Here is a 23,027-nt window from a genome sequence, read left to right as displayed (position 1 = left end):
CTCTGACCCTCTTTGAGGTCTCTCCCCTCTTCGGGGTGTCCCCCTGACCCCTTTGGGTGTCGCCCCGACCCCTTTGGGTGTCCCCTCTCTTTGGGGTGTCCCCCTGACCCCTGTGGGGTGCCTGCAGAGGACCCCGTGCGCCGCGTGGACCTGGTGTCGGCCTCGGTGGTCGTGGTTGGGGTCATCGCTGCCGTCCTGCTCTGTGTCCTCGTCATCGTCGTCGTGGTCATGACCCTGTACCACAAACGCAAGACCCAGCGCATCTCCGAGAAGTAGTAAGGGAGGGGACACGGGGACACTGGGGGACACGGGGGGGACATGGGGGAGCGCAGGTACATGGAGGGGTGTGGTGGACATGGGGACATGGAGGAGATATGAGGGACATTGGGGACATGGGGAACATTGGGGACATGGGGGAGATATGAGGGACACTGGGGACATGGGGGACATTGGGGACATGGGGGAGATATGAGGGACACTGGGGACATTGGGGACATTGGGGACATGGAGGACATGGGGACACGAGGGACATGGGGGACATGGAGGAGATATGAGGGACATTGGGGACATGGGGGGTATGGGGACATGAGGGACATTGGGGACATGGGGACATGGAGGAGATATGAGGGACATTGGGGACGTGAGGGACATTGGGGACATGGGGACATGGAGGACATGGGTATATGGGGACATGAGGGACATTGGGGACATGGAGGAGATATGAGGGACATGGGGGACATGGGGGACATTGGGGACATGGGGGACATTGGGGGTATGGGGACATGAGGGACATTGGGGACATGGAGGAGATATGAGGGACATTGGGGACATTAGGGGGGACACAGGGAGATGTGGACAGCACATGGGACGTTGGGGACGTGAGAGGGACACGGGATGGATACGGGGGATGTGGGGGCACACGAGGGACATGGGGGGACACAGTAGGACCCAGCAGGACACGGGGGACATGGCGGGGCCACGGCGGGGCCGGTGCTGAGTGTCCCCCGTGTCCCCAGCGAGGAGGAGCTGACGCTGACCCGGGAAAATTCCATCCGGAGGCTCCACTCCAGCCACAGCAGCGACCCCCGGGCACAGGTGGGGACAGGGGTTTGGGGACACGGAGGGGACGTGGGACGGGGCTTGGGGGGCCCTGGGTGGTGGGGGAACCCACAGAAGGGGGGCTTGGGTTGGGCTGTGGGGTGTCCGTGGGGTGTCCGTGGGCTCAGACTGTGGGGTGTCCGTGGGTATCCATGGAATGTCCATGGGGTGTCCATGGGATCAGGCCGCTGGACTGTGGGGTGTCCATGCAGTGTCCATGGGGGGTCCATGAGGTGTCCATAGGGCTGGACTGTGGGGTGTCCATGCAGTGTCCATGGGGTGTCCATGGGGTGTCCATAGGGCTGGACTGTGGGGTGTCCATGGAATGTCCATGGGGTGTCCATGGGGTGTCCATAGGGCTGGACTGTGGGGTGTCCATGGAATGTCCATGGGGTGTCCATGGGATCAGGCTGCTGGACTGTGGGGTGTCCATGCAGTGTCCATGGGGGGTCCATGAGGTGTCCATAGGGCTGGACCATGGGGTGTCCATGGAGTGTCCATGGAGTGTCCACAGGGCTGGACCATGGGGTGTCCATGGAATGTCCATGGGGTGTCCGTGGGGTGTCCATGGGGTGTCTGTGGAGTGTCCATGGGATGTCCACAGGGCTGGACTGTGGGGTGTCCATGGGGTGTCCATGGGGTGTCCACAGGGCTGGACTGTGGGGTGTCCATGGAATGTCCATGGGGTGTCCATGGGATCAGGCCGCTGGACTGTGGGGTGTCCATGCAGTGTCCATGGGGGGTCCATGAGGTGTCCATAGGGCTGGACCATGGGGTGTCCATGGAGTGTCCATGGGGTGTCCATGGAATGTCCATGGGGTGTCCGTGGGGTGTCCTTGGAGTGTCCATGGAGTGTCCATGGAATGTCCATGGGGTGTCCGTGGGGTGTCCTTGGAGTGTCCATGGAGTGTCCATGGAGTGTCCATGGGGTGTCCATAGGGCTGGACTGTGGGGTGTCCATGGGGTGTCCATGGGGTGTCCGTGGAGTGTCCATGGAGTGTCCATGGGGTGTCCATAGGGCTGGACCGTGGGGTGTCCATGGAGTGTCCAGGGGTATCCATGGAGTGTCCATGGGGTGTCCATGGGATCAGGCCGCTGGACTGTGGGGTGTCCATGGAGTGTCCATGGGGGGTCCATGAGGTGTCCATAGGGCTGGACCATGGGGTGTCCATGGAGTGTCCATGGGGTGTCCATGGGGTGTCCATGGGGCGTCCTTGGAGTGTCCATAGGGCTGGACCATGGGGTGTCCCTGGGGTGTCCATGGAATGTCCATGGGGTGTCCGTGGAGTGTCCTTGGAGTGTCCATGGGGTGTCCGTGGAGTGTCCATGGGGTGTCCATGGGGTGTCCGTGGAGTGTCCTTGGAGTGTCCATGGGGTGTCCGTGGAGTGTCCATGGGGTGTCCGTGGAGTGTCCATGGAGTGTCCATGGGGTGTCCATGGAGTGTCCATGGGGTGTCCGTGGAGTGTCCATGAGGTGTCCATGGGGTGTCCAGGAGTGTCCATGGGGTGTCCGTGGAGTGTCCATGGGGTGTCCGTGGCGTGTCCATGGGGTGTCCGTGGCGTGTCCATGGGGTGTCCATGGGGTGTCCAGGAGTGTCCATGGGGTGTCCGTGGAGTGTCCATGGGGTGTCCGTGGCGTGTCCATGGGGTGTCCATGGGGTGTCCAGGAGTGTCCATGGGGTGTCCATGGGGTGTCCGTGGAGTGTCCATGGAGTGTCCATGGGGTGTCCATGGAGTGTCCATGGGGTGTCCATAGGGCTGGACCGTGGGGTGTCCACGGAGTGTCCAGGGGTATCCATGGAATGTCCATGGGGTGTCCATGGGATCAGGCTGCTGGACTGTGGGGTGTCCATGCAGTGTCCATGAGGTGTGTCCACAGGGCTGGACCATGGGGTGTCCATGGGGTGTCCATGGAGTGTCCGTGGAGTGTCCATGGGGTGTCCATGGGGTGTCCATGGAGTGTCCACAGGGTTGGACCGTGGGGTGTCCTTGGAGAGTCCATGGAGTGTCCAGGGGTGTCCATGGGGTGTCCACAGGGTTGGACTGTGGGGTGTCCATGGGGTGTCCATGGGGTGTCCAGGCATTGTCCATGGGGTGTCCGTGAGGTGTCCATGGGGTGTCCATGGGGTGTCCATGAGGTGTCCATGGGGTGTCCAGGCATTGTCCATGGGGTGTCCGTGAGGTGTCCATGGGGTGTCCATGGGGTGTCCATGAGGTGTCCATGGGGTGTCCGTGAGGTGTCCATGGGGTGTCCGGGCATTGTCCATGGTGTGTCCATGGGGTGTCCATGGGGTGCCCGGGCATTGTCCGGGGGTGTCTGTGGGGTGTCCTGGGCACTGACCAGCCTGTCCCAGCTGGAGGAGACGCTGCAGCTGCGGACGGAGAGTCGCCAGGGCAGCCTGCGAGGGGACAGCCTGCGAGGGGACAGCCTGCGAGGGGACAGCCTGCGTGGCACCAGCATCTGCTCTGCCATGGTGAGACACGGGGCACACTGGTGCTGGCTGTGTCCCCACCTGGGTCTGTGTCCCCACTGGTGTCCATGTCCCCATCAGCCCCTGTGTCCCCATCGGTGCCCGTGACGCTGGTGGCACCAGTGTCCCTGTTGGTCCCTGTGTCCCCATCGGTGCCCGTGACGCTGGTGGCACCAGTGTCCCTGTTGGTCCCTGTGTCCCCATCGGTGCCCGTGACGCTGGTGGCACCAGTGTCCCTGTTGGTCCCTGTGTCCCCATCGGTGCCTGTGACGCTGGTGGCACCAGTGTCCCTGTTGGTCCCTGTGTCCCCAGCGGTGCCCGTGATGCTGGTGGCACCCGTGTCCCCATCAGCCCCTGTGTCCCCATCAATGCCACGTCCCCAATGGCACCCGTGTCCCCGTCAGCCCCTGTGTCCCCATCAGCCCCTGTGTCCCCATCAATGCCACGTCCCCAATGCCACCCGTGTCCCCATCAGCCCCTGTGTCCCCATCAATGCCACGTCCCTGGTGGCACCTGTGTCCCCATCAGCCCCTGTGTCCCCATCAATGCCACGTCCCTGTCCATGCCCAGGTCCCCATTACTGCCCAATGTCCTTGGTGACACCCATGTCCCCATCAGTCCCTGTGTCCCTGTGGTGCCCACATCCCCGATGGCACCCGTGTCCCCATCAGTGCCCGTGTCCCCATCAGTGCCCGTGTCCCCATCAATGCCATGTCCCCATCAGTGCCCGTGTCCCCACGGTGCCCATGTCCCCATCAGTGCCATGTCCCTGTCCATGCCCAGGTCCCCATTACTGCTCAATGTCCTTGGTGACACCCATGTCCCCATCAGTCCCTGTGTCCCTGTGGTGCCCACATCCCCGATGGCACCCGTGTCCCCATCAACGCCGTGTCCCCACGGTGCCCATGTCCCCAGCAGTGCCCAAATCCCTCTCAGCCCCCGTGTCCCCACGGTGCCCGTGTCCCCATCCATCCCCGCGTCCCCCTGCCCGCTGGCACTCCTGACGCGTCCCTTGTCCCCAGAGCGAGGAGCCCGAGGGCCGCAGTTACTCCACGCTGTCCACGGTGCGGGAGATCGAGACGCAGACGGACGTTCCCGTTGTTGTCCCCGTTGTCCCCTCGACGCTGCCGCCGCCGCCGGACCCGGCCGGGAAGGAGCCCAAGGAGGAGGAGGAGGAGGGGGGCGGCGGGGGGGACCCCATCAAGCAGGCCATGACCCACTTCGTGCAGGAGAACGGGATGCTGCAGGCCAAGCCCAGCTCCAACGGCATCTACATCAACGGCCGTGGCCACCTGGTGTGAGCCGGGCACCGGGGGGACACCTGGGGACAGCCAGGGGACAGCCAGCCCCACCCCGCGCCCGCCCGGCTCTGCCCCCGCTGCTCCGGTCCCCGGGTGTCACCTCGCTGCTGGTGTGGGGTCAAGGATGGACTTCAGTCCCCAAGTGTCACCTCGCTGCTGGTGTGGGGCTGGGGACAAGGACAGTGCCCCAAGTGTCACCTCGCTGCTGGTGTGGGGCTGGGGACAAGGACAGTGCCCCAAGTGTCACCGCCCTGCTGGTGTGGGGCTGGGGACAAGGACAGTGCCCCAGGACATTCTGCAGTCCCCAAGTGCCACCTCACTGCTGGTGGGGGGTCAAGGATGGACTCTGGTCCCCAAGTGTCACCTCCCTGCTGGCACATGAGGTTGGGGACACCACCAAGCTCCAGGACATTCTGCAGTCCCCAAGTGTCACCTGGCTGCTGGCACAGGCTTGGGGACACGCATGGCACCCCTGGACATGCTCTGGTCCCCAAGTGCCACCTCCCTGCTAGCACAGGCTTGGGGACACCACCAAGCCCCAGGACATTCTCTGGTCCCTGAGTGTCACCCCCCTGCTGGCACAGGCTTGGGGACAAGCCCCCAGGACAAACTCCTGTCCCCAGGTGCCACCTCCCTGCTGTCACAGGCGTGGGGACACCACTGACCCCCTAGGACATGCTCCGGTCCCCAAGTGTCCCCTCCCTGCTGGTGTGGGGTCAAGGATGGACTCTGGTCCCCAAGTGCCACCTCCTTGCTGGCACCGACTTGGGGACAAACCCCAGGACAAGCTCCTGTCCCCAGGTGTCACCCGACCCCAGGCTGGGGACACTCGTGGTGACACCGGCGACCTCCCAGGACTCCCCAAACTCCCCAGGACTGAGCGGGGCAGGAGCCCCCGCGTGCCCCCAAACCCCCCTGGGACTGTGGTGGCACTGGTGACAGCCGTGTCCCCTCCCCCCCGGGCTGTGGTGGCACTGGTGACAGCCGTGTCCCCTCCCCCCCGGGCTGGGGGAGGGGCTGTACAGCCGTGTATAGACCCTGTAAATAAACGACCCGCGGGGCTGGGCCCGAGTGTGACAGCCTGGGGACACGGGGGGGACACGGAGGGGACACCGAGACACTTGGGTGACACTGAGACACGTGGGTGACACGGGGGACACGGGGAGGACACGGGGGGGACACCGAGACACGTGGGTGACACGAGGGACACAGGGGACACGGGGGACACCGAGACACGTGGGTGACACGGGGGACACGGGGGACACGGGGGGGACACTGAGACACGTGGGTGACACAGGGCACACGGCGGGGGACACGGGGGGGACACCGGGACACGTGGGTGACACGGGTGACACGGGTGACACGGGGGACATGTGGGTGACACGTGGGTGACACGGGAGACCCGGGGGACACGTGGGTGACACAGGGGACACGGGGGGGGCACTGGGGGGGGACACCGAGACACGTGGGTGACACAGGGGACACGGGGTGACACGGGGGGGACACGGGGGGGACACAGGGGGACATGTGGGTGACACATGGGTGACACAGGGGACCTGGGGGACATGTGGGTGACACGTAGGTGACACAGGTGACACGGGGGACACTGAGACATGTGAGTGACACGGGGGACACGGGGGGACACGGGAGGGACACCGTGATACGCGGGTGACACGGGGGACACGTGGGTGACAGGGCTAACACGCAGGTGACATCGGAGGTTACGTGGGTGACACGGGTGACGTGGGGGTGACACCGTGATATGCGGGTGATGTGGGGGTGACACGGTGACACGTGGGTGACACGTGGGTGGCACAGGGGCGACACGGTGGCATGCAGGTGACACAGGTAACGTGAGGGTGTCACGGTGACATGCGGGTGACACGCGGGTGACACGGTGGCACGGGGGTGACACACAGGTGACACATGTAACAACGTGTGACATGGGTGACACATGGGTGACACTGAGACACATGGGTGACACAGGGGTGACACGGTGGCACGGGGGTGACACTGAGCCACACGGGTGACACGGGGGTGACACACAGGTGACACACGTAACAATGTGTGACATGGGTGACACATGGGTGACACTGAGACACATGGGTGACATGAGGGTGACACTGAGCCACGGGGGTGACACACAGGTGACACATGGGTGACACTGAGCCACGCGGGTGACATGAGGGTGACACTGAGCCACGGGGGTGACACACAGGTGACACACGTAACAACGTGTGACACGGGTGACACATGGGTGACACTGAGACACATGGGTGACACATGGGTGACACATGGGTGACACAGGGGTGACACAGGGGTGACACAGGGGTGACACAGGGGTGACACTGAGACACGGGTGACATGGGGATGACACGGGTGACTCATGAGTGAGTGTGCGAGGGCGTGTCCCCAGGGCATGTCCCTTGCACACGAACATACCTCCAGGGAGTGTCCCTTGCACACTCACATGTCCCCAGGGCATGTCCCTTGCACACCCATGTGTCCCTGTGTCCCCAGGGAGTGTCCCTTGCACACCCACATGTCCCCAGGGCGTGTCCCTTGCACACCCATGTGTCCCTGTGTCCCCAGGGAGTGTCCCTTGCACACCTGTGTGTCCCCAGGGTGTGTCCCTTGCACACCCACATGTCCCCAGGGTGTGTCCCTTGCACACCCATGTGTCCCTGTGTCCCCAGGGAGTGTCCCTTGCACACCTGTGTGTTCCTCGCACACACATGTGTCCCCAGGACATGTCCCCTGCACACTCACATGTCCCCAGGGTATGTCCCTCGCACACCCATGTGACCCCATGTCCCCAGGGTGTGTCCCCGTGTCCCCAGGGCGTGTCCCTTGCACACTCACATGTCCCCAGGGAGTGTCCCCACGTCCCCAGGGTGTGTCCCTTGCACACATGTGTGTCCCCAGGGAGTGTCCCTTGCACACCTGTGTGTATCCAGGGCATGTCCCCTGCACAATCACATTCCCCAGGGCGTGTCCCCTGCACACTCACATGTCCCCAGGGTGTGTCCCTTGCACACCCATGTGTCCCCAGAGTGTGTCCCTTGCACATGTGTGTGTCCCCATGTCCCCAGGGCGTGCCCCTGGCACACATGTGTGTCCCCAGGGTGTGTCCCTTGCACACCCGTGTGTCCCCGTCTCCCCAGGGTGTGTCCCTTGCACACTTGTGTGTCCCCAGGGCGTGTCCCCTGCACACTCACATTCCCAGGGCGTGTCCCTTGCACACCCGTGTGTCCCCAGGGTGTGTCCCTTGCACAGTCACATCCCCAGGGCATGTCCCCTGCACACTCACATGTCCCCAGGGCGTGTCCCTTGCACACCCGTGTGTCCCCACGTCCCCAGGGCGTGTCCCTTGCACACGCGTGTGCGCAGGCGTCCCCGCCCTCGCCGCGGTTTCGCGGCCACGGCAGCAGGAAGCGCCTCGAGCGCGGCCTCCGCCTTCCTGTCACCCTCGCGGGGACAGCGCCGGGACCCCCCTGGCGTGGCCCCCGTGGCCCCGGCCGTGTCCCCAGCGCCGGGCCCGTGGTGGCCCCGTCCCCGTGGCCCCGTCCCCATGTCCCTGGCGCTCAAGGCCCGGCAGCGGGCGAGGCGCAAGGGCGGCTCCCGGGAGCGGCTCTTCGGCTGCGACCTCCGCGAGCATCTCCAGCGCTCGGGGCAGGACGGTGAGTGCCAGCACCCAACCCAGCCCCCCGAGCCCTCCGGGGGCCACCGGGGCCACCAGGGCCACCGACGGAAGCGGGGAGGGGGCCCCGGAGGGGACGGGAGGGGGACTTGCGCCACGCGTTGCGTCATCGCCGCTCCAGGAAGCGCCGTGGCCACCGAGGCTCCGCCGGGATTTGGGGGGGTTGGAGCTCGGTGGGGCTCCAATCTCAGGGGAGTCGGCACTGGGGGCTCCGTCCTTTGGGATTTGGTGGCCTCATCACTGTGGGGTTGGTGGCTCCATCCTTTGGGATGTGGTGGCCTCATCCTTGTGGGGTTGGTGGCTCCACCCTTTGGGATTTGGTGGCCTCATCCTTGTGGGGTTGGTGGCTCCACTCTTTGGGATTTGGTGGCCTCATCGCTGTGGGGTTGGTGGCCTCATCCTTTGGGATTTGGTGGCCTCATCGCTGTGGGGTTGATGGCCTCCATCCTTCAGGGTTTGGTGGCCTCATCCTTGTGGGGTTGGTGGCCTCATCCTTTGGGATTTGGTGGCTCCATCCCTGTGGGGTTGGTGGCTCCGTCCTTTGGGATGTGGTGGCCTTGTCCCTGTGGAATCAGTGATCCCGATGTGGAGTTGCCGGCCCTTCCCTGTGGGGTCTGCGGCCTTGTCCCTGCAGAGCTGATGACCCCACGGTGGCCCCGCCCTTGTGGACCTGGTGGCCCCATCCCCTGGGAGTCGGTGGCCACATCCCTATGAAGTTGGTGTCCCCACCCATGGGGATCCCGTGTCCCCACCCCTGCCGAGCTGGTGGCCCAGGACTGGTGCAGGGACTCTGGGGACACCTGGGGTGGTGGCCGAGGTCCTCCCCATTCCCCTGGCACTGGTGGGGCCGGGACTGGGCCCAGGTGGGCGATGCCAGATCCGGGATTCGGGTTTGGGTTCAGGCGGATGTTGGCGGATTTGGGATCTGGAGCTGGGGCCGGGATCTGGTGGGTGCTGATGGATCCGGGATCAGCTGGATGCTGTTGGATCTGGGCTCAGCTGGGTTCTGTAGGAACCAGGATCAGTTGGGCTCTGGCAGATCTGGGATCAGTTGGATGCTCTCGGATCCAGGATCAGTTGGACTCAGTGGGATCCGGGCTCAGCTGGGCTCTGTGGGATCCGGGATCAGTCGGACTCAGTGGGATCCGGGCTCAGCTGGGCTCTGTGGGATCCGGGATCAGCTGGATGCTCTCGGATCCGGGCTCAGCTGGGCTCTGTGGGATCCGGGATCAGCTGGATGCTCTCGGATCTGGGATCAGTTGGGCTCTGTGGGATCCGGGATCAGTTGGATGCTCTCAGATCCAGGATCCGGGATCAGTCAGACCCTGTCAGATCCGGGCTCAGTCAGACCCTCCTCAGTGGGATCCGGGCTCGGTGGGACCCTGGTGGATCCGGGCTCGGTGGGATCCCGTGGGATCGCGGTCCGTGTCCCGCAGTGCCGCAGGTGCTCCGGAGCTGCACGGAGTTCGTGGAGCAGCACGGGGTGGTCGATGGCATCTACCGCCTGTCCGGGGTGTCCTCCAACATCCAGCGGCTGCGGTCAGCGGGCACCGGGCACCGGGCACCGGGCACCGGGCACAGGGCGGGGCGGGAGCGGCATCGGGATCGGGATGGGGACGGGGCAGGGATCGGCAGCGGGATCCGGGAGCAGGATCGGGGTGGGGCGGAGATCGGGATGGGGACGGAGCGGGGATGGGGATTGGGAGCAGGATGGGAACGGGGCGGGATCGGCAGCGGGATCGGGATCGGGGTGGGGCGGAGATCGGGATGGGGACGGAGCGGGGATGGGGATCGGGATCGGGATCGGGATGGGGCGGAGATCGGGATGGGGACGGAGCGGGGATGGGGATTGGGAGCAGGATGGGAACGGGGCGGGATCGGCAGCGGGATCGGGATCGGGGTGGGGCGGAGATCGGGATGGGGACGGAGCGGGGATGGGGATCGGGATCGGGATCGGGATGGGGCGGAGATCGGGATGGGGACGGAGCGGGGATGGGGATCGGGATGGGGATTGGGACAGGGCGGGATCGGGAGCAGGATCGGGAGCGGGATTGGAACGGGGCGGGATCGGGGATTGGGAGCAGGATGGGAACGGGGCGGGATCGGGAGCGGGATCGGGATCGGGATGGGGCGGAGATCGGGATGGGGACGGAGCGGGGATGGGGATTGGGAGCAGGATGGGAACGGGGCGGGATCGGGATCGGGAGCGGGATGGGGCGGAGATCGGGATGGGGACGGAGCGGGGATGGGGATCGGGATGGGGATTGGGACAGGGCGGGATCGGGAGCGGGATCGGGAGCAGGATCGGGAGCGGGATTGGAACGGGGCGGGATCGGGGATTGGGAGCAGGATGGGAACGGGGCGGGATCGGGAGCGGGATCGGGATCGGGATGGGGCGGAGATCGGGATGGGGACGGAGCGGGGACGGGGATTGGGAGCAGGATGGGAACGGGGCGGGATCGGGAGCAGGATCGGGAGCGGGATTGGGACGGAGTGGGGATCGAGATGGGGATGGGGACAGATCGGGGGTCGGGATGGGGATTGGGACAGATCGGGGATCGGAATCGGGATGGGGATCGGGATGGGATGGGATGGGATGGGATGGGGTGGGATGGGATGGGATGGGATGGGGGTGGAGACTGGAGGATGCCGGGACTGAGAGGGAGGGAGGGGACGGGGATGGGATAAAATCAGGCGGAACCGGGGATGGGACCGGACTTGGGGTGACAGGGCCGGGGGGGATGGGCCACAGGACCCCCTCCCTCCCCCCCAAAGCCCCATTTCTCCCCATCCTGGCCGGATCCAGCCCCCTCCTCCCTTCCCCCGGCCCCTTCCCTTCCCCCCACCCCGCTCCGGCCCCTCTTCCCCCGCTCCTTTCCTTCCCTTTTTCCCTCTTTATTGGGTTTGGGGTTTTCCTGCCCCTTCTCTTCCACTCTCCCCGGTTTTGGGTCCGTTTTTTCCCTCTTTTGCTTCTTTCCCTAAATTCTTTTCTCCCCTGTTCCTGGGGAACCCCAGAATTGCCGGGGCCCTCTGTGTCCCCAGTGGTGTCCCCAATGGTGTCCCCAATGTCCCCCCGTGCCCAGGATCCTCCTATGCCGCCTTTTCCCACATCCTGGGTGTCCCTGGCACCTCCCCCTGTCCCCTCCATCCCTGTCCCCACCCCCCTTTTCCTGTCACCTCCCATACCCCACACACCAATCCCGATCCCAATCCCATCCCAGTGCGGAGTTCGAGGCACAGCACAACCCGGACCCCGAACCGAAACCCCATATTCCCAAACCCTCAGTCCCAATCCCATATTCCCGATCCTGATCCCATATTCCTGATCCCGATTCCATATTCCTGATCCCCTCACAGCGCGGAGTTCGAGGCTCAGCGCAGCCCAGACCCTGATCCCAATGCCCGTATTCCCGATCCCAATGCCCGTATTCCCGATCCCATATTCCCGATCCCAATGCCCATCCCGATGCCCACATTCCCGATCCCATATTCCCGATCCCGATCCCATATTCCCAAACCCCAAATCTCGATCCCAAATCCCGATCCCATATTCCCATATTCCCGATCCCATATTCCTGATCCCAATGCCATATTCCCAATCCCATATTCCCGATGCCATATTCCCGATCCCGATCCCATATTCCCAAACCCCAAATCCCGATCCCGATCCCAAATCCCGATCCCAATCCCATATTCCCGATCCCCCCTCAGCGCTGAGTTCGAGGCTCAGCGCAGCCCGGACCGCGATCCCAATCCCATATTCCCGATCCCATATTCCCGATCCCGATCCCATATTCCCGATCCCAATGCCCAATCCCAATCCCATATTCCCGATCCCATATTCCCGATCCCGATCCCATATTCCCAATCCCATATTCCCGATCCCATATTCCCGATCCCAATCCCATATTCCTGATCCCATATTCCCGATGCCAATGCCCATCCCGATGCCATATTCCTGATCCCATATTCCCGATCCTAATGCCATATTCCCAATCCCGTATTCCCGATCCCATATTCCCAATCCCATATTCCTGATCCCATATTCCTGATCCCATATTCCCGATCCCGATCCCATATTCCCAATCCCATATTCCCGATCCCGATCCCATATTCCCGATCCTGATCCCATATTCCCGATCCCATATTCCCGATCCCAATGCCCAATCCCGATGCCGTATTCCCGATCCCATATTCCCGATCCCATATTCCCGATCCCAATGCCCATCCTGATGCCATATTCCCGATCCCATATTCCCGATCCCATATTCCCGATCCCAATCCCATATTCCGGATCCCATATTCCCGATCCCAATGCCCATATTCCCAATGCCATATTCCCGATCCCATATTCCCGATCCCATATTCCCAATCCCATATTCCCGATCCCATATTCCCGATCCCAATGCCCATATTCCCAATGCCCATATTCCCGATCCCATATTCCCAATCCCATATTCCCGATCCCATATTCCCAATCCCCCCGCAGCGCCGAGTTCGAGGCTCAGCGCAGCCCGGAGCTGGCCCGCCCCGTTTACCTGCAGGACGTTCACTGCGTCAGCTCCCTGTGCAAGGCCTACTGCCGCGAGCTGCCCAACCCGCTGCTCACCTACCAGCTCTACGACAAGTTCGCCGTGAGTCCCTGTCCCCAAATGTCCCCAAATGTCCCCAGAGCATCCCCAGCGCCGCGGGTGGCCGCGTCACCGCGCTGCTCGCCGCGCTGTCCCCGCAGGATGCCGTGGCCATCCAGATGGAGGAGGCGCGGCTGGTGAAGATCAAAGAGGTGCTCAAGGAGCTGCCGGTGCCTCACTACAGGTAAAGGGGGGGAGGGGTGGGGGGGTGGGGACATCCCGGCGGCGCTCCGGTGTCCCCTGGCGGCCCTCCGGTGTCCCCTGGCGGGGTGGCGGTGGCTGAGGTGTCGCCGGTGTTGGCAGGACGCTGGAGTTCCTGATGCGGCACCTGCTGCGCATGGCCGGCCACAGCGGCCGCACCAACATGCACGCGCGGAACCTGGCCATCGTGTGGGCACCCAACCTGCTGCGGTGAGGGGACAGCGGGGACAGCCCCGCCACTGCCAGCCCTGGCAACGTCAGCCCTGGCACCGTCAGCCCTGGCACTATTAGCCCTGGCACCCCCAGCCCTGGCACCGCCAGCCCCGCCACTGCCAGCCCTGGCACTGCCAGCCCCGCCACTGCCAGCCCTGGCAACGTCAGCCCCGCCACTGCCAGCCCCGGCACTGCCAGCCCCGGCACTGCCAGCCCCGTCACTGCCAGCCCCGTCACTGCCAGCCCCGTCACTGCCAGCCCCGTCACTGCCAGCCCGGCCACCGCCAGCCCCGGCACCGCCAGCCTTGTTCCTGTCAGCTCCGGCCCCGCTGTCCCTTGTCCGGCCATCCCTGGCATCTACATCCCGGTCCCTGCCATCCTTGTCACTGGCATCGCCACCCGCGTCCCGCCAGCCCTGTCCCCGCTGCCCGAATGTCCCCGCTATCCCCCTGTCCCTGCCAGCCCTGTCACCAGCATCCCTCTGATCCCTGCCATCCCCCAGATGCCATTCCCCCGATGCCATCCCCCTGTCCCTGCCATCCCTGTCCCCACCACCCCCTGATCCCGCCATCCTGTTGTCCCCACCATCCCCGTCCCCATCGCTCCAGGGTCCCCACTGTCCTTGTCCCAACCATCCTTTGGTCCTCACCATCCCTGATCCCCTCCCTGATCCCGTCCCTGATCCCATCCCTGATCCCCCATCCCTGATCCCTCATCCCTGATCCCATCCCTGATCCCTCATCCCTGATCCCCCATCCCTGATCCCCTCCCTGATCCCATCCCTGATCCCTCATCCCTGATCCCATCCCTGATCCCCTCCCTGATCCCCTCCCTGATCCCATCCCTGATCCCCCATCCCTGATCCCCCATCCCTGATCCCCTCCCTGATCCCATCCCTGATCCCTCATCCCTGATCCCCTCCCTGATCCCCCATCCCTGATCCCCCATCCCTGATCCCCTCCCTGATCCCATCCCTGATCCCGTCCCTATTCCCCCATCCCTGATCTCCCATCCCTGATCCAATCCCTGACCCCATCCCTGATCCAATCCCTGACGCCATCCCTGATCCCCCATCCCTGATCCCATCCCTGATCCCATCCCTATTCCCCCATCCCCTGATCCCCCATCCCTGATCCAATCCCTGACCCCATCCCTGATCCCCCATCCCTGATCCAATCCCTGACCCCATCCCTGATCCCCTCCCTGATCCCATCCCTGATCCAATCCCTGACCCCATCCCTGATCCCATCCCTGATCCCATCCCTGATCCCATCCCTGACCCCATCCCTGATCCCATCCCTGACCCCATCCCTGATCCCCCATCCCTGATCCCATCCCTGATCCCGTCCCTATTCCCCCATCCCTGATCCCCCATCCCTGATCCCCTCCCTGATCCCCCATCCCTGATCCCCCATCCCTGATCCCTTCCCTGATCCCATCCCTGATCCCGTCCCTATTCCCCCATCCCTGATCCCCCATCCCTGATCCCATCCCTGATCCCATCCCTGACCCCATCCCTGATCCCCCATCCCTGATCCCATCCCTGATCCCATCCCTGATCCCATCCCTGATCCCCCATCCCTGATCCCTCATCCCTGATCCCATCCCTGATCCCATCCCTGATCCCCCATCCCTGATCCCATCCCTGATCCCCCATCCCTGATCCCCCATCCCTGATCCCATCCCTGATCCCATCCCTGATCCCCCATCCCTGATCCCCCATCCCTGATCCCATCCCTGATCCCATCCCTGACCCCATCCCTGATCCCCCATCCCTGATCCCATCCCTGATCCCATCCCTGATCCAATCCCTGATCCCATCCCTGATCCCATCCCTGATCCCCCATGCCTGATCCTGTCCCTATTCCCCCATCCCTGTCCCTGTTCTCCCATCCCCACCACCCCAATATCCCCACCCCGAGCTGACCCCGCGTGTCCCCCTCTGTCCCTCCCACCCCAAGCTGACCCCGCTTGTCCCCCACTGTCCCCCCACCCCGAGCTGACCCCGCGTGTCCCCCTCTGTCCCTCCCACCCCAAGCTGACCCCACTTGTCCCCCACTGTCCCCCCACCCCGAGCTGACCCCGCGTGTCCCCCTCTGTCCCTCCCACCCTGAGGTGACCCCGCGTGTCCCCCTCTGTCCCCCCCACCCCGAGCTGACCCCACTTGTCCCCCACTGTCCCCCCACCCTGAGGTGACCCCGCGTGTCCCTCTCTGTCCCTCCCACCCTGAGGTGACCCCGCGTGTCCCCCTCTGTCCCTCCCACCCTGAGCTGACCCCACTTGTCCCCCACTGTCCCCCCACCCCGAGCTGACCCCGCGTGTCCCCCACTGTCCCCCCACCCTGAGCTGACCCCACGTGTCCCTCCCACCCCGAGCTGACCCCGCGTGTCCCCCACTGTCCCCCCACCCTGAGCTGACCCCACGTGTCCCTCCCACCCCGAGCTGACCCCGCTTGTCCCCCACTGTCCCCCCACCCCAAGGTGACCCCGCGTGTCCCCCACTGTCCCCCCACCCTGAGCTGACCCCACGTGTCCCTCCCACCCCGAGCTGACCCCGCGTGTCCCTCTCTGTCCCTCCCACCCTGAGGTGACCCCGCGTGTCCCCCTCTGTCCCTCCCACCCTGAGGTGACCCCGCGTGTCCCTCTCTGTCCCTCCCACCCCGAGCTGACCCCGCGTGTCCCCCTCTGTCCCTCCCACCCCGAGGTGACCCCGCGTGTCCCTCTCTGTCCCTCCCACCCTGAGGTGACCCCACCTGTCCCACTCACCCCGAGGTGACCCCGCGTGTCCCCCGCTGTCCCCAGCTCGAGGGACATCGAGGCCTCGGGGTTCAACGGCACGGCCGCGTTCATGGAGGTGCGGGTCCAGTCCATCGTGGTGGAGTTCATCCTTACCCACGTGGAGCAGCTCTTCGGGGATGCCCCGCTCCGAGGTACCCGGGGGGCACCGGGGGGTACGGGGGGCACGGACACCCCAATTTGGGGGTCTCCAGGTGGGGATTCACCCCAGCGTTCCCTGGTCCTGGTGGGACACGGACACCCCAATTTGGGGGTCTCCAGGTGGGGATTCACCCCAGTGTTTCCTGTTCCTGGTGGGACACGGACACCCCAATTTGGGGGTCTCCAGGTGGGGATTCACCCCAGCGTTCCCTGGTCCTGGTGGGACACGGACACCCCAATTTGGGGGTCTCCAGGTGGGGATTCACCCCAGTGTTTCCTGTTCCTGGTGGGACACGGACACCCCTTTTTTGGGGGTCTCCATGTGTGGAATCCCCCCCATCATTGCCTGCCCCCAGGTGGGGGTTCTGGGGGGTCTCTAGGGGACACTGACACCTTTTTTGGGGTCCCCATGTGTGGAATTCCCCTGTTATTCCCTGATCCCGGAGTGACACTGTCACACCTTTTTGGGGTCTCCAGGTGTGGAATTCCCCCGACATTCCCTAATCCTGGGTTGGGGGTCCTGGGGATTCTCCAGGGGTCCCAGGGTGACTTTTTGGGGTCTCCAGGTGGGGACTCACCCCGTCACTCCCTGATGCTGGGTTGGGGGTCCCCAGGGGACACCGAGGATCTCTGGGGTGACACTGTCACAGCTTTTTGGGGTCTCCAGGTGGGGACTCGCCCCATCACTCCCTGATCCTGGGTTGGGGGTCCCGGAGATTCTCCAGGGGTCCCAGGATGACTTTTTGGGGTCTCCAGGTGGGGACTCACCCCGTCGCTCCCTGATGCTGGGTTGGGGGTCCCCAGGGTCTCTGGGGTGACACTGTCCCACCTTTTTGGGGTCTCCAGGTGGGGACTCGCCCCGTCGCTCGCTGTTGTTGCCCGGGGGGACGCCCCCACTGCACGTCCCGGCCACGCTGAGCCAGGGGGACGGTCCCCCCCAGATGCGGCCCTACCACACCATCATCGAGCTCGGCGAGCACAGGTACGGCCGGGACACCTGGGGTCACCTGGGGACAGGGACAGGTGACACCTCCACCCCACCCCGGGGACACCTGGGGTCACCTGGGGACAGGGACAGGTGACACCTCCACCCCACCCCGGGGACACCTGGGGTCACCTGGGGACAGGGACAGGTGACACCTCCACCCCACCCTGGGGACACCTGGGGTCACCTGGGGACAGGGACAGGTGACACCTCCACCCCACCCTGGGGACACCTGGGGTCACCTGGGGACAGGGACAGGTGACACCTCCACCCCACCCTGGGGACACCTGGGGACAGGGACAGGTGACACCTCCACCCCACCCTGGGGACACCTGGGGTCACCTGGGGACAGGGACAGGTGACACCTCCACCCCACCCTGGGGACACCTGGGGACAGGGACAGGTGACACCCCCAGCCCACCCCGGGGACCCCCAGGGAACCCCCAGCTGGGGCGTGGCTCGGGTGGTCCTACCAGGGCATGATCCAGGTGTGCCCCAGGTGTGCCCCAGGTGTGCCCAGGTGTGCCCCAAGTGTGCACAGGTGTAGCACAGGTGTACCCCAGGTGTGCCCAGGTGTGCCCCAGGTGTGCCCAGGTGCCCCCAGGTGAGCCCAGGTGTATCCCAGGTGTATCCCAGGTGTGCCCAGGTGCCCCCAGGTGAGCCCAGGTGTATCCCAGGTGTATCCCAGGTGTCTTCAGGCGTATCCAGGTGCCCCCAGGTGAGCCCAGGTGTATCCAGGTGCCCCCAGGTGTGCTCAGATGCCCCCAGGTGTGCCCAGGTGTATCCCAGGTGTGCCCAGGTGTCCCCAGGTGTATCCCCAGGTGTATCCAGGTGCCCCCAGCTGTATCCCAGGCACCCCCAGGTGTGCCCAGGTGTCCCCAGGTGAGCCCAGGTGTATCCAAGTGCCCCCAGGTGTGCCCACGTGTCCCCACGTGTATCCAGGTGCCTCCACGTGTGCCCAGGTGTGCCCAGGTGTATCCCAGGTGTGCCCAGATGCCCCCAGGTGTGCCCCAGGTGTGCCCCAGGTGTATCCAGGTGCCCCCAGGTGTGCCCCAGGTGTGCCCAGATGCCCCCAGGTGTGCCCCAGGTGTATCCAGGCACCCCCAGGTGTGCCCAGGTGCCCCCAGGTGTGCCCAGGTGCCCCCAGGTGTGCTCAGGTGTATCCAGGTGCCCCCAGGTGTGCCCAGGTGCCCCCAGGTGTGCCCAGGTGCCCCCAGGTGTGCCCAGGTGCCCCCAGGTGTGCCCAGGTGCATCCCAGGTGTCCCCGCAGGCGCAAGGGCTCCCTCAAGGCCAAGAAGTGGAGATCCATCTTCAACCTGGGCCGCTCTGGGCACGAGGCCAAGCGGAAGCCGGGGAAGGCGGAGGAGAAAGGTGAGAATTCCAGGGGGATCCCATGGATTGGGGGGGGAGGGGGTGTCGTGTCCCCAACTCCACCCCAATCCCATTCTCCCACCCCCATTCCCAGAGGAGAAGTGCGGGAAGGTCAGTCTGCGGCCGGCCAAGAGCATGGACTCGCTCAGCTCCGGCCCCTGCGGACCCCCTGGTAAGAGGGACCCTCCGATCCTATGGGATTGTCCCATGGATCCCTTGGGATTGTCCCTCTGACCCTTTGGGAATTGTCCCATGGAAACCTTGGGAATTGTCCCTCTGACCCTTTGGGATTGTCCCTCCGACCCTTTGGGATTGTCCCATGGATCCCTTGGGATTGTCCCTCTGACCCTTTGGGATTGTCCCATGGATCCCTTGGGAATTGTCCCTCCGATCCCTTTGGGATTGTCCCTCCGATCCTTTGGGATTGTCCCACGGATCCCTTGGGATTGTCCCCCCGACCCTTTGGGAATTGTCCCTCCGACCCTTTGGGATTGTCCCTCCGACCCTTTGGGATTGTCCCATGGATCCCTTGGGATTGTCCCTCCGATCCCTCGGGATTGTCCTTCTGACCCCTTTGGGATTGTCCTTCCAGCCCTTTGGGATTGTCCCACAGATCCCTCGGGATTTGTCCCCCCGACCCTTTGGGATTGTCCCACAGATCCCTTGGGATTGTCCCTCCGACCCTTTGGGAATTGTCCCTCCGACCCTTTGGGTTTGTCCCTCCGACCCTTTGGGATTGTCCCACGGATCCCTTGGGATTGTCCTTCCGACCCTTTGGGATTGTCCCTCCGACCCCTCGGGATTGTCCCTCTGATCCTTTGGGAATTATCCCTCTGATCCTTTGGGAATTACCCCTCTGACCCTTTGGGATTTGTCCCTCTGACCCTTTGGGATTGTCCCTCTGATCCCTTGGGATTTGTCCCTCTGATCACTTTGGAATTGTCCCTCCGACCCTTTGGGAATTATCCCTCTGATCCCTTGGGATTGTCCCACGGATCCCTTGGGAATTGCTCCTCTGACCCTTTGGGATTGTCCCTCTGACCCTTTGGGATTGTCCCTCCAATCCCTCGGGAATTGTCCCTCCAACCCTTTGGGATTGTCCCTGATCCCAAGGAGGGATCCTTGGGCCAGGGCAGGAATGGGGGAAGTGGAGCGGGGATGGGATGGGATTCTGGGATCAATGGGATGGGATTCTGGGATCCCCTCTGGACCCTGACCCTTCCTTCGGGATTCCGGGACCCCCTCCTGACCCAAAACCTTCCCCTGGACCCTGAAATCCCCTCTGGAGCCCGGGATTCGCTCCCCAGATCCTGGGATCCTGCCGGCACCCCGGGACCCTCCTGCACCCCGGGACCCCCCCCCCGGGATCCCCCCGCACCCCGGGACCCCCCCCCAGCACCCCAGGATCCCTCCGCACCCCGGGATCCCTCCCATATCCCAGTACCCTCCCAGCACCCCAGGATCCCCCCACGCCCCGGGATCCCTCCCATATCCCGGTACCCCCCCCCGGCACCCAGGGACCCTCCCAGCACCCTGGGATCCCCCCCCAGCACCCCGGGATCATCCCCGCACCCCGGGATCCCCCCGCACCCCGGGACCCTCTCGCACCCCGCAACCCCCCCCGGCACCCCGGGATTCTCCCGCACCCCGGGATCCCCCCGCACCCCGGGACCCTCTCGCAACCCCCCTCGGCACCCCGGGATCCCCCCGCGCCCTGGGACCCACCCCCAGCACCCCGGGACGCCCCCAGCACCCCGGGATCCCCGCAGAACCCCGGGATCCCCCCCAGCACCCCGGGATCCCTCCCATATCCCGGTACCCCCCCCGGCATCCCGGGACTCCCCCGCACCCAGGGACCCTCCCAGCACCCCGGGACCCCCCCCGGCACCCCGGGATCCCCCCCGCACCCTGGAACCCTCCCCGGAGCTCCGGGACCCCCCCCCGGCACCCCGGGGTCCCCCCGCACCCTGGGACCCTCCCCGGCACCCCAGAATCCCCCCGCACCCCGGGATCCCTCCCATATCCCGGTACCCACCCGGCACCCCGGGGTCCCCCCCGGCACCCCGGGACCCTCCCAGCACCCCGAGATCCCCGCAGAACCCCGGGATCCCCCCCAGCACCCCGGGATCCCTCCCATATCCCGGTACCTGCCCCGGCACCCCGGGATCCCCCCCGCACCCCGGGACCCTCTCGCACCCCGGGACCCCCCCCGGCACCCCGGGATCCCCCCCGCACCCCGGGACCCTCTCGCACCCCGGGACCCCCCCCGGCACCCCGGGATCCCCCTGGCACCCCGGGACCCCCCCCCAGCACCCCGGGATCCCCCCCGCACCCCGGGACCCTCTCGCACCCTGGGACCCTCCCCGGCACCCCGGGATCCCCCCCGCACCCCGGGACTCCCCTTGGCACCCCGGGATCCCCCCCGCACCCGGGATCCCTCCCATATCCCGGGATCCCTCCCCGGCACCCCGGGATCCCCCCAGAACCCCGGGATCCCCCCGCACCCCGGGACCCTCCCCGGCACCCCAGGATCCCCCCGCACCCTGGGACCCTCCCCGGCACCCCAGGATCCCCTCGTACCCCGGGATCCCCCCCGGCACCCCGGGATCCCCCCTGCACCCCGGGATCCCCCTGTACTCCGGGACCCCTCCCCGGCACCCCGGGATCCCCCCCGGCACCTCGGGATCCCCCCCGGCACCTCGGGACCCCCCGGCACCCTGGGACCCTCCCCGGCACCCCGGGGTTCCCCCGCACCCCGTGCCCGCTCCGGACTCGCCCCTTCCAGGCGCGGACACCGCCGGGCTGCTCCCGAAGCTGTCGGTGAAGCTGCGGCCGCAGCGGCAGCAGAGCTCGGACGCCGCCCCGGCGCTCCCGGAATCCCACCCGGAGCTGGATGAGAGCCTGGAGGAGCCGCTGGAAGCGGCGGCCGAGAGCAGCACCAAATCGGAGCCCACCACCCCCAAAGCCCCCCGGGCCGGGCCGGGGCTCTCCGGCCGCTCCCGCGCCGAGAAATGCGCGGGGCTCCACATCTCGGGCCCCTTCTCGGTCACCGTCCCGTTCCACATCACCTCCAACCTGTCCCGCCTCACCCGCGGGCTGCCGTGCCCCGCGCTGGAACGGGAACCGGCCCCCGACAGCCCCCCCGAGCCCGCACGGGACCCCCGGTCCTGCTCCGGTGAGACCCCGGTGTGGGATCGCTGTGGGATCTGGGGGAGAACGGGATTGGGGGGACACCGGGATCGGGGAGACACCGGGATGGGGAGGACAACGGGATCGGGGAGACACCGGGATGGGGAGGACACCGGGATCGGGCGGAGAACGGAATCGGGGGGACACCGGGATCGGGGGGACACCAGGATGGGGAGGACACCGGGATCGGGCGGAGAACGGAATCGGGGGGACACCGGGATCGGGGGGACACCAGGATCCGGGTGACGCTGGGATCGGGGAGACACCGGGATCGGGGGACAACGGGATAGGGGAACACGGGGATGGGGAGGACACCGGGATCGGGGGACAACGGGATAGGGGAACACGGGGATGGGGAGGACACCGGGATCGGGGGGAGAACGGAATCTGGGGAACACCGGGATCGGGGGACACCGGGATGGGGGTGACATCGGGATCGGGGAGACACCGGGATCTGGGGAACACCGGGATCGGGGGACACCTGGATCGGGGGACACCGGGATCGGGGGACACCTGGATCGAGGGACAACGGGACTGGGGGACACCGGGATGGGGAGGACACCGGGATCGGGGGGACACGGGGATCCGGGTGACACCGGGATCGGGGGGACACCGGCATTGGGGGGGACATTGCGATCGGGGGGACCCCAGCATCCGGAGGACACGGAAATTGGGGGGCACCGGTATCGGGAAGACACCGGGATCGGGGGAACACTGGGATTGGGAGGACATCGGGATCTGGGGAACACCGGCATGGGGGTGAAACCGGGATCTGGGGAACACCGGGATTGGGAGGACACCGGGATCTGGGGAACACCGGGATGGGGGTGACACCGGGATGGGGGTGACACCGGGATCTGGGGAACACCGGGATGGGGGTGACACCGGGATGGGGGTGACACCGGGATCTGGGGGAACACCGGGATTGGGA

The 23,027-nt window shown here is 65.6% G+C and overlaps 3 protein-coding genes across 3 annotated transcripts in view; all 3 read left to right on the top strand.

Moving 5' to 3' along the window:
• Window positions 1–6: 6 nt before the first annotated feature.
• On the top strand, window positions 7–5,936 carry LOC116436248 (nectin-4-like). The gene is made up of 4 exons (XM_032093295.1): window positions 7–275; window positions 1,017–1,095; window positions 3,453–3,572; window positions 4,592–5,936. Exons 1-4 carry the CDS (start codon window positions 229–231, stop codon window positions 4,868–4,870), a joined length of 525 nt encoding a protein of 174 aa, XP_031949186.1. The 5' UTR covers window positions 7–228; the 3' UTR covers window positions 4,871–5,936.
• On the top strand, window positions 1,859–3,423 carry LOC116436231. Its single transcript, XM_032093274.1, has 2 exons — window positions 1,859–3,205; window positions 3,237–3,423. The coding sequence occupies exons 1-2, from the start codon at window positions 2,337–2,339 to the stop codon at window positions 3,277–3,279; spliced, it is 912 nt and encodes a 303-aa protein (XP_031949165.1). The 5' UTR covers window positions 1,859–2,336; the 3' UTR covers window positions 3,280–3,423.
• A 2,434-nt stretch (window positions 5,937–8,370) lies between the features above and the next one.
• ARHGAP30 (Rho GTPase activating protein 30) overlaps window positions 8,371–23,027 on the top strand; it is a 16,162-nt gene continuing 1,505 nt past the window's right edge. The window contains exons 1-10 of the mRNA XM_032093382.1: window positions 8,371–8,550; window positions 10,007–10,109; window positions 13,060–13,204; window positions 13,303–13,385; window positions 13,505–13,612; window positions 16,417–16,544; window positions 17,398–17,533; window positions 18,807–18,907; window positions 19,002–19,079; window positions 21,693–22,106. Of these exons, the coding sequence (XP_031949273.1) occupies window positions 8,442–8,550; window positions 10,007–10,109; window positions 13,060–13,204; window positions 13,303–13,385; window positions 13,505–13,612; window positions 16,417–16,544; window positions 17,398–17,533; window positions 18,807–18,907; window positions 19,002–19,079; window positions 21,693–22,106 (1,405 nt within the window). The 5' untranslated portion in view covers window positions 8,371–8,441. The remainder of the gene's footprint in view (window positions 8,551–10,006; window positions 10,110–13,059; window positions 13,205–13,302; window positions 13,386–13,504; window positions 13,613–16,416; window positions 16,545–17,397; window positions 17,534–18,806; window positions 18,908–19,001; window positions 19,080–21,692; window positions 22,107–23,027) is intronic.

The sequence above is a fragment of the Corvus moneduloides genome, chromosome 29 (assembly GCF_009650955.1).
Source record: "Corvus moneduloides isolate bCorMon1 chromosome 29, bCorMon1.pri, whole genome shotgun sequence".
In the NCBI taxonomy this organism is placed as follows: domain Eukaryota; kingdom Metazoa; phylum Chordata; class Aves; order Passeriformes; family Corvidae; genus Corvus; species Corvus moneduloides.
Note: the sequence above shows the minus strand (reverse complement) of the source record. Positions and strands in the feature narration are given on the sequence as shown.

Bases quoted from the DNA above. Each gene is read 5' to 3' on its own strand.
- LOC116436248 (XM_032093295.1), top strand. From the start codon at position 229: ATGACCCTGTACCACAAACGCAAGACCCAGCGCATCTCCGAGAAGTA. The intron at 1,096-3,452 runs GTGGGGACAGGG...AGCCTGTCCCAG, and splicing joins GCAGCGACCCCCGGGCACAG to CTGGAGGAGACGCTGCAGCT. The intron at 3,573-4,591 runs GTGAGACACGGG...CCTTGTCCCCAG, and splicing joins CCAGCATCTGCTCTGCCATG to AGCGAGGAGCCCGAGGGCCG.
- LOC116436231 (XM_032093274.1), top strand. From the start codon at position 2,337: ATGGGGTGTCCCTGGGGTGTCCATGGAATGTCCATGGGGTGTCCGTGG. The intron at 3,206-3,236 runs GTCCATGGGGTG...GGTGTCCATGAG, and splicing joins CCATGGGGTGTCCGTGAGGT to GTGTCCATGGGGTGTCCAGG.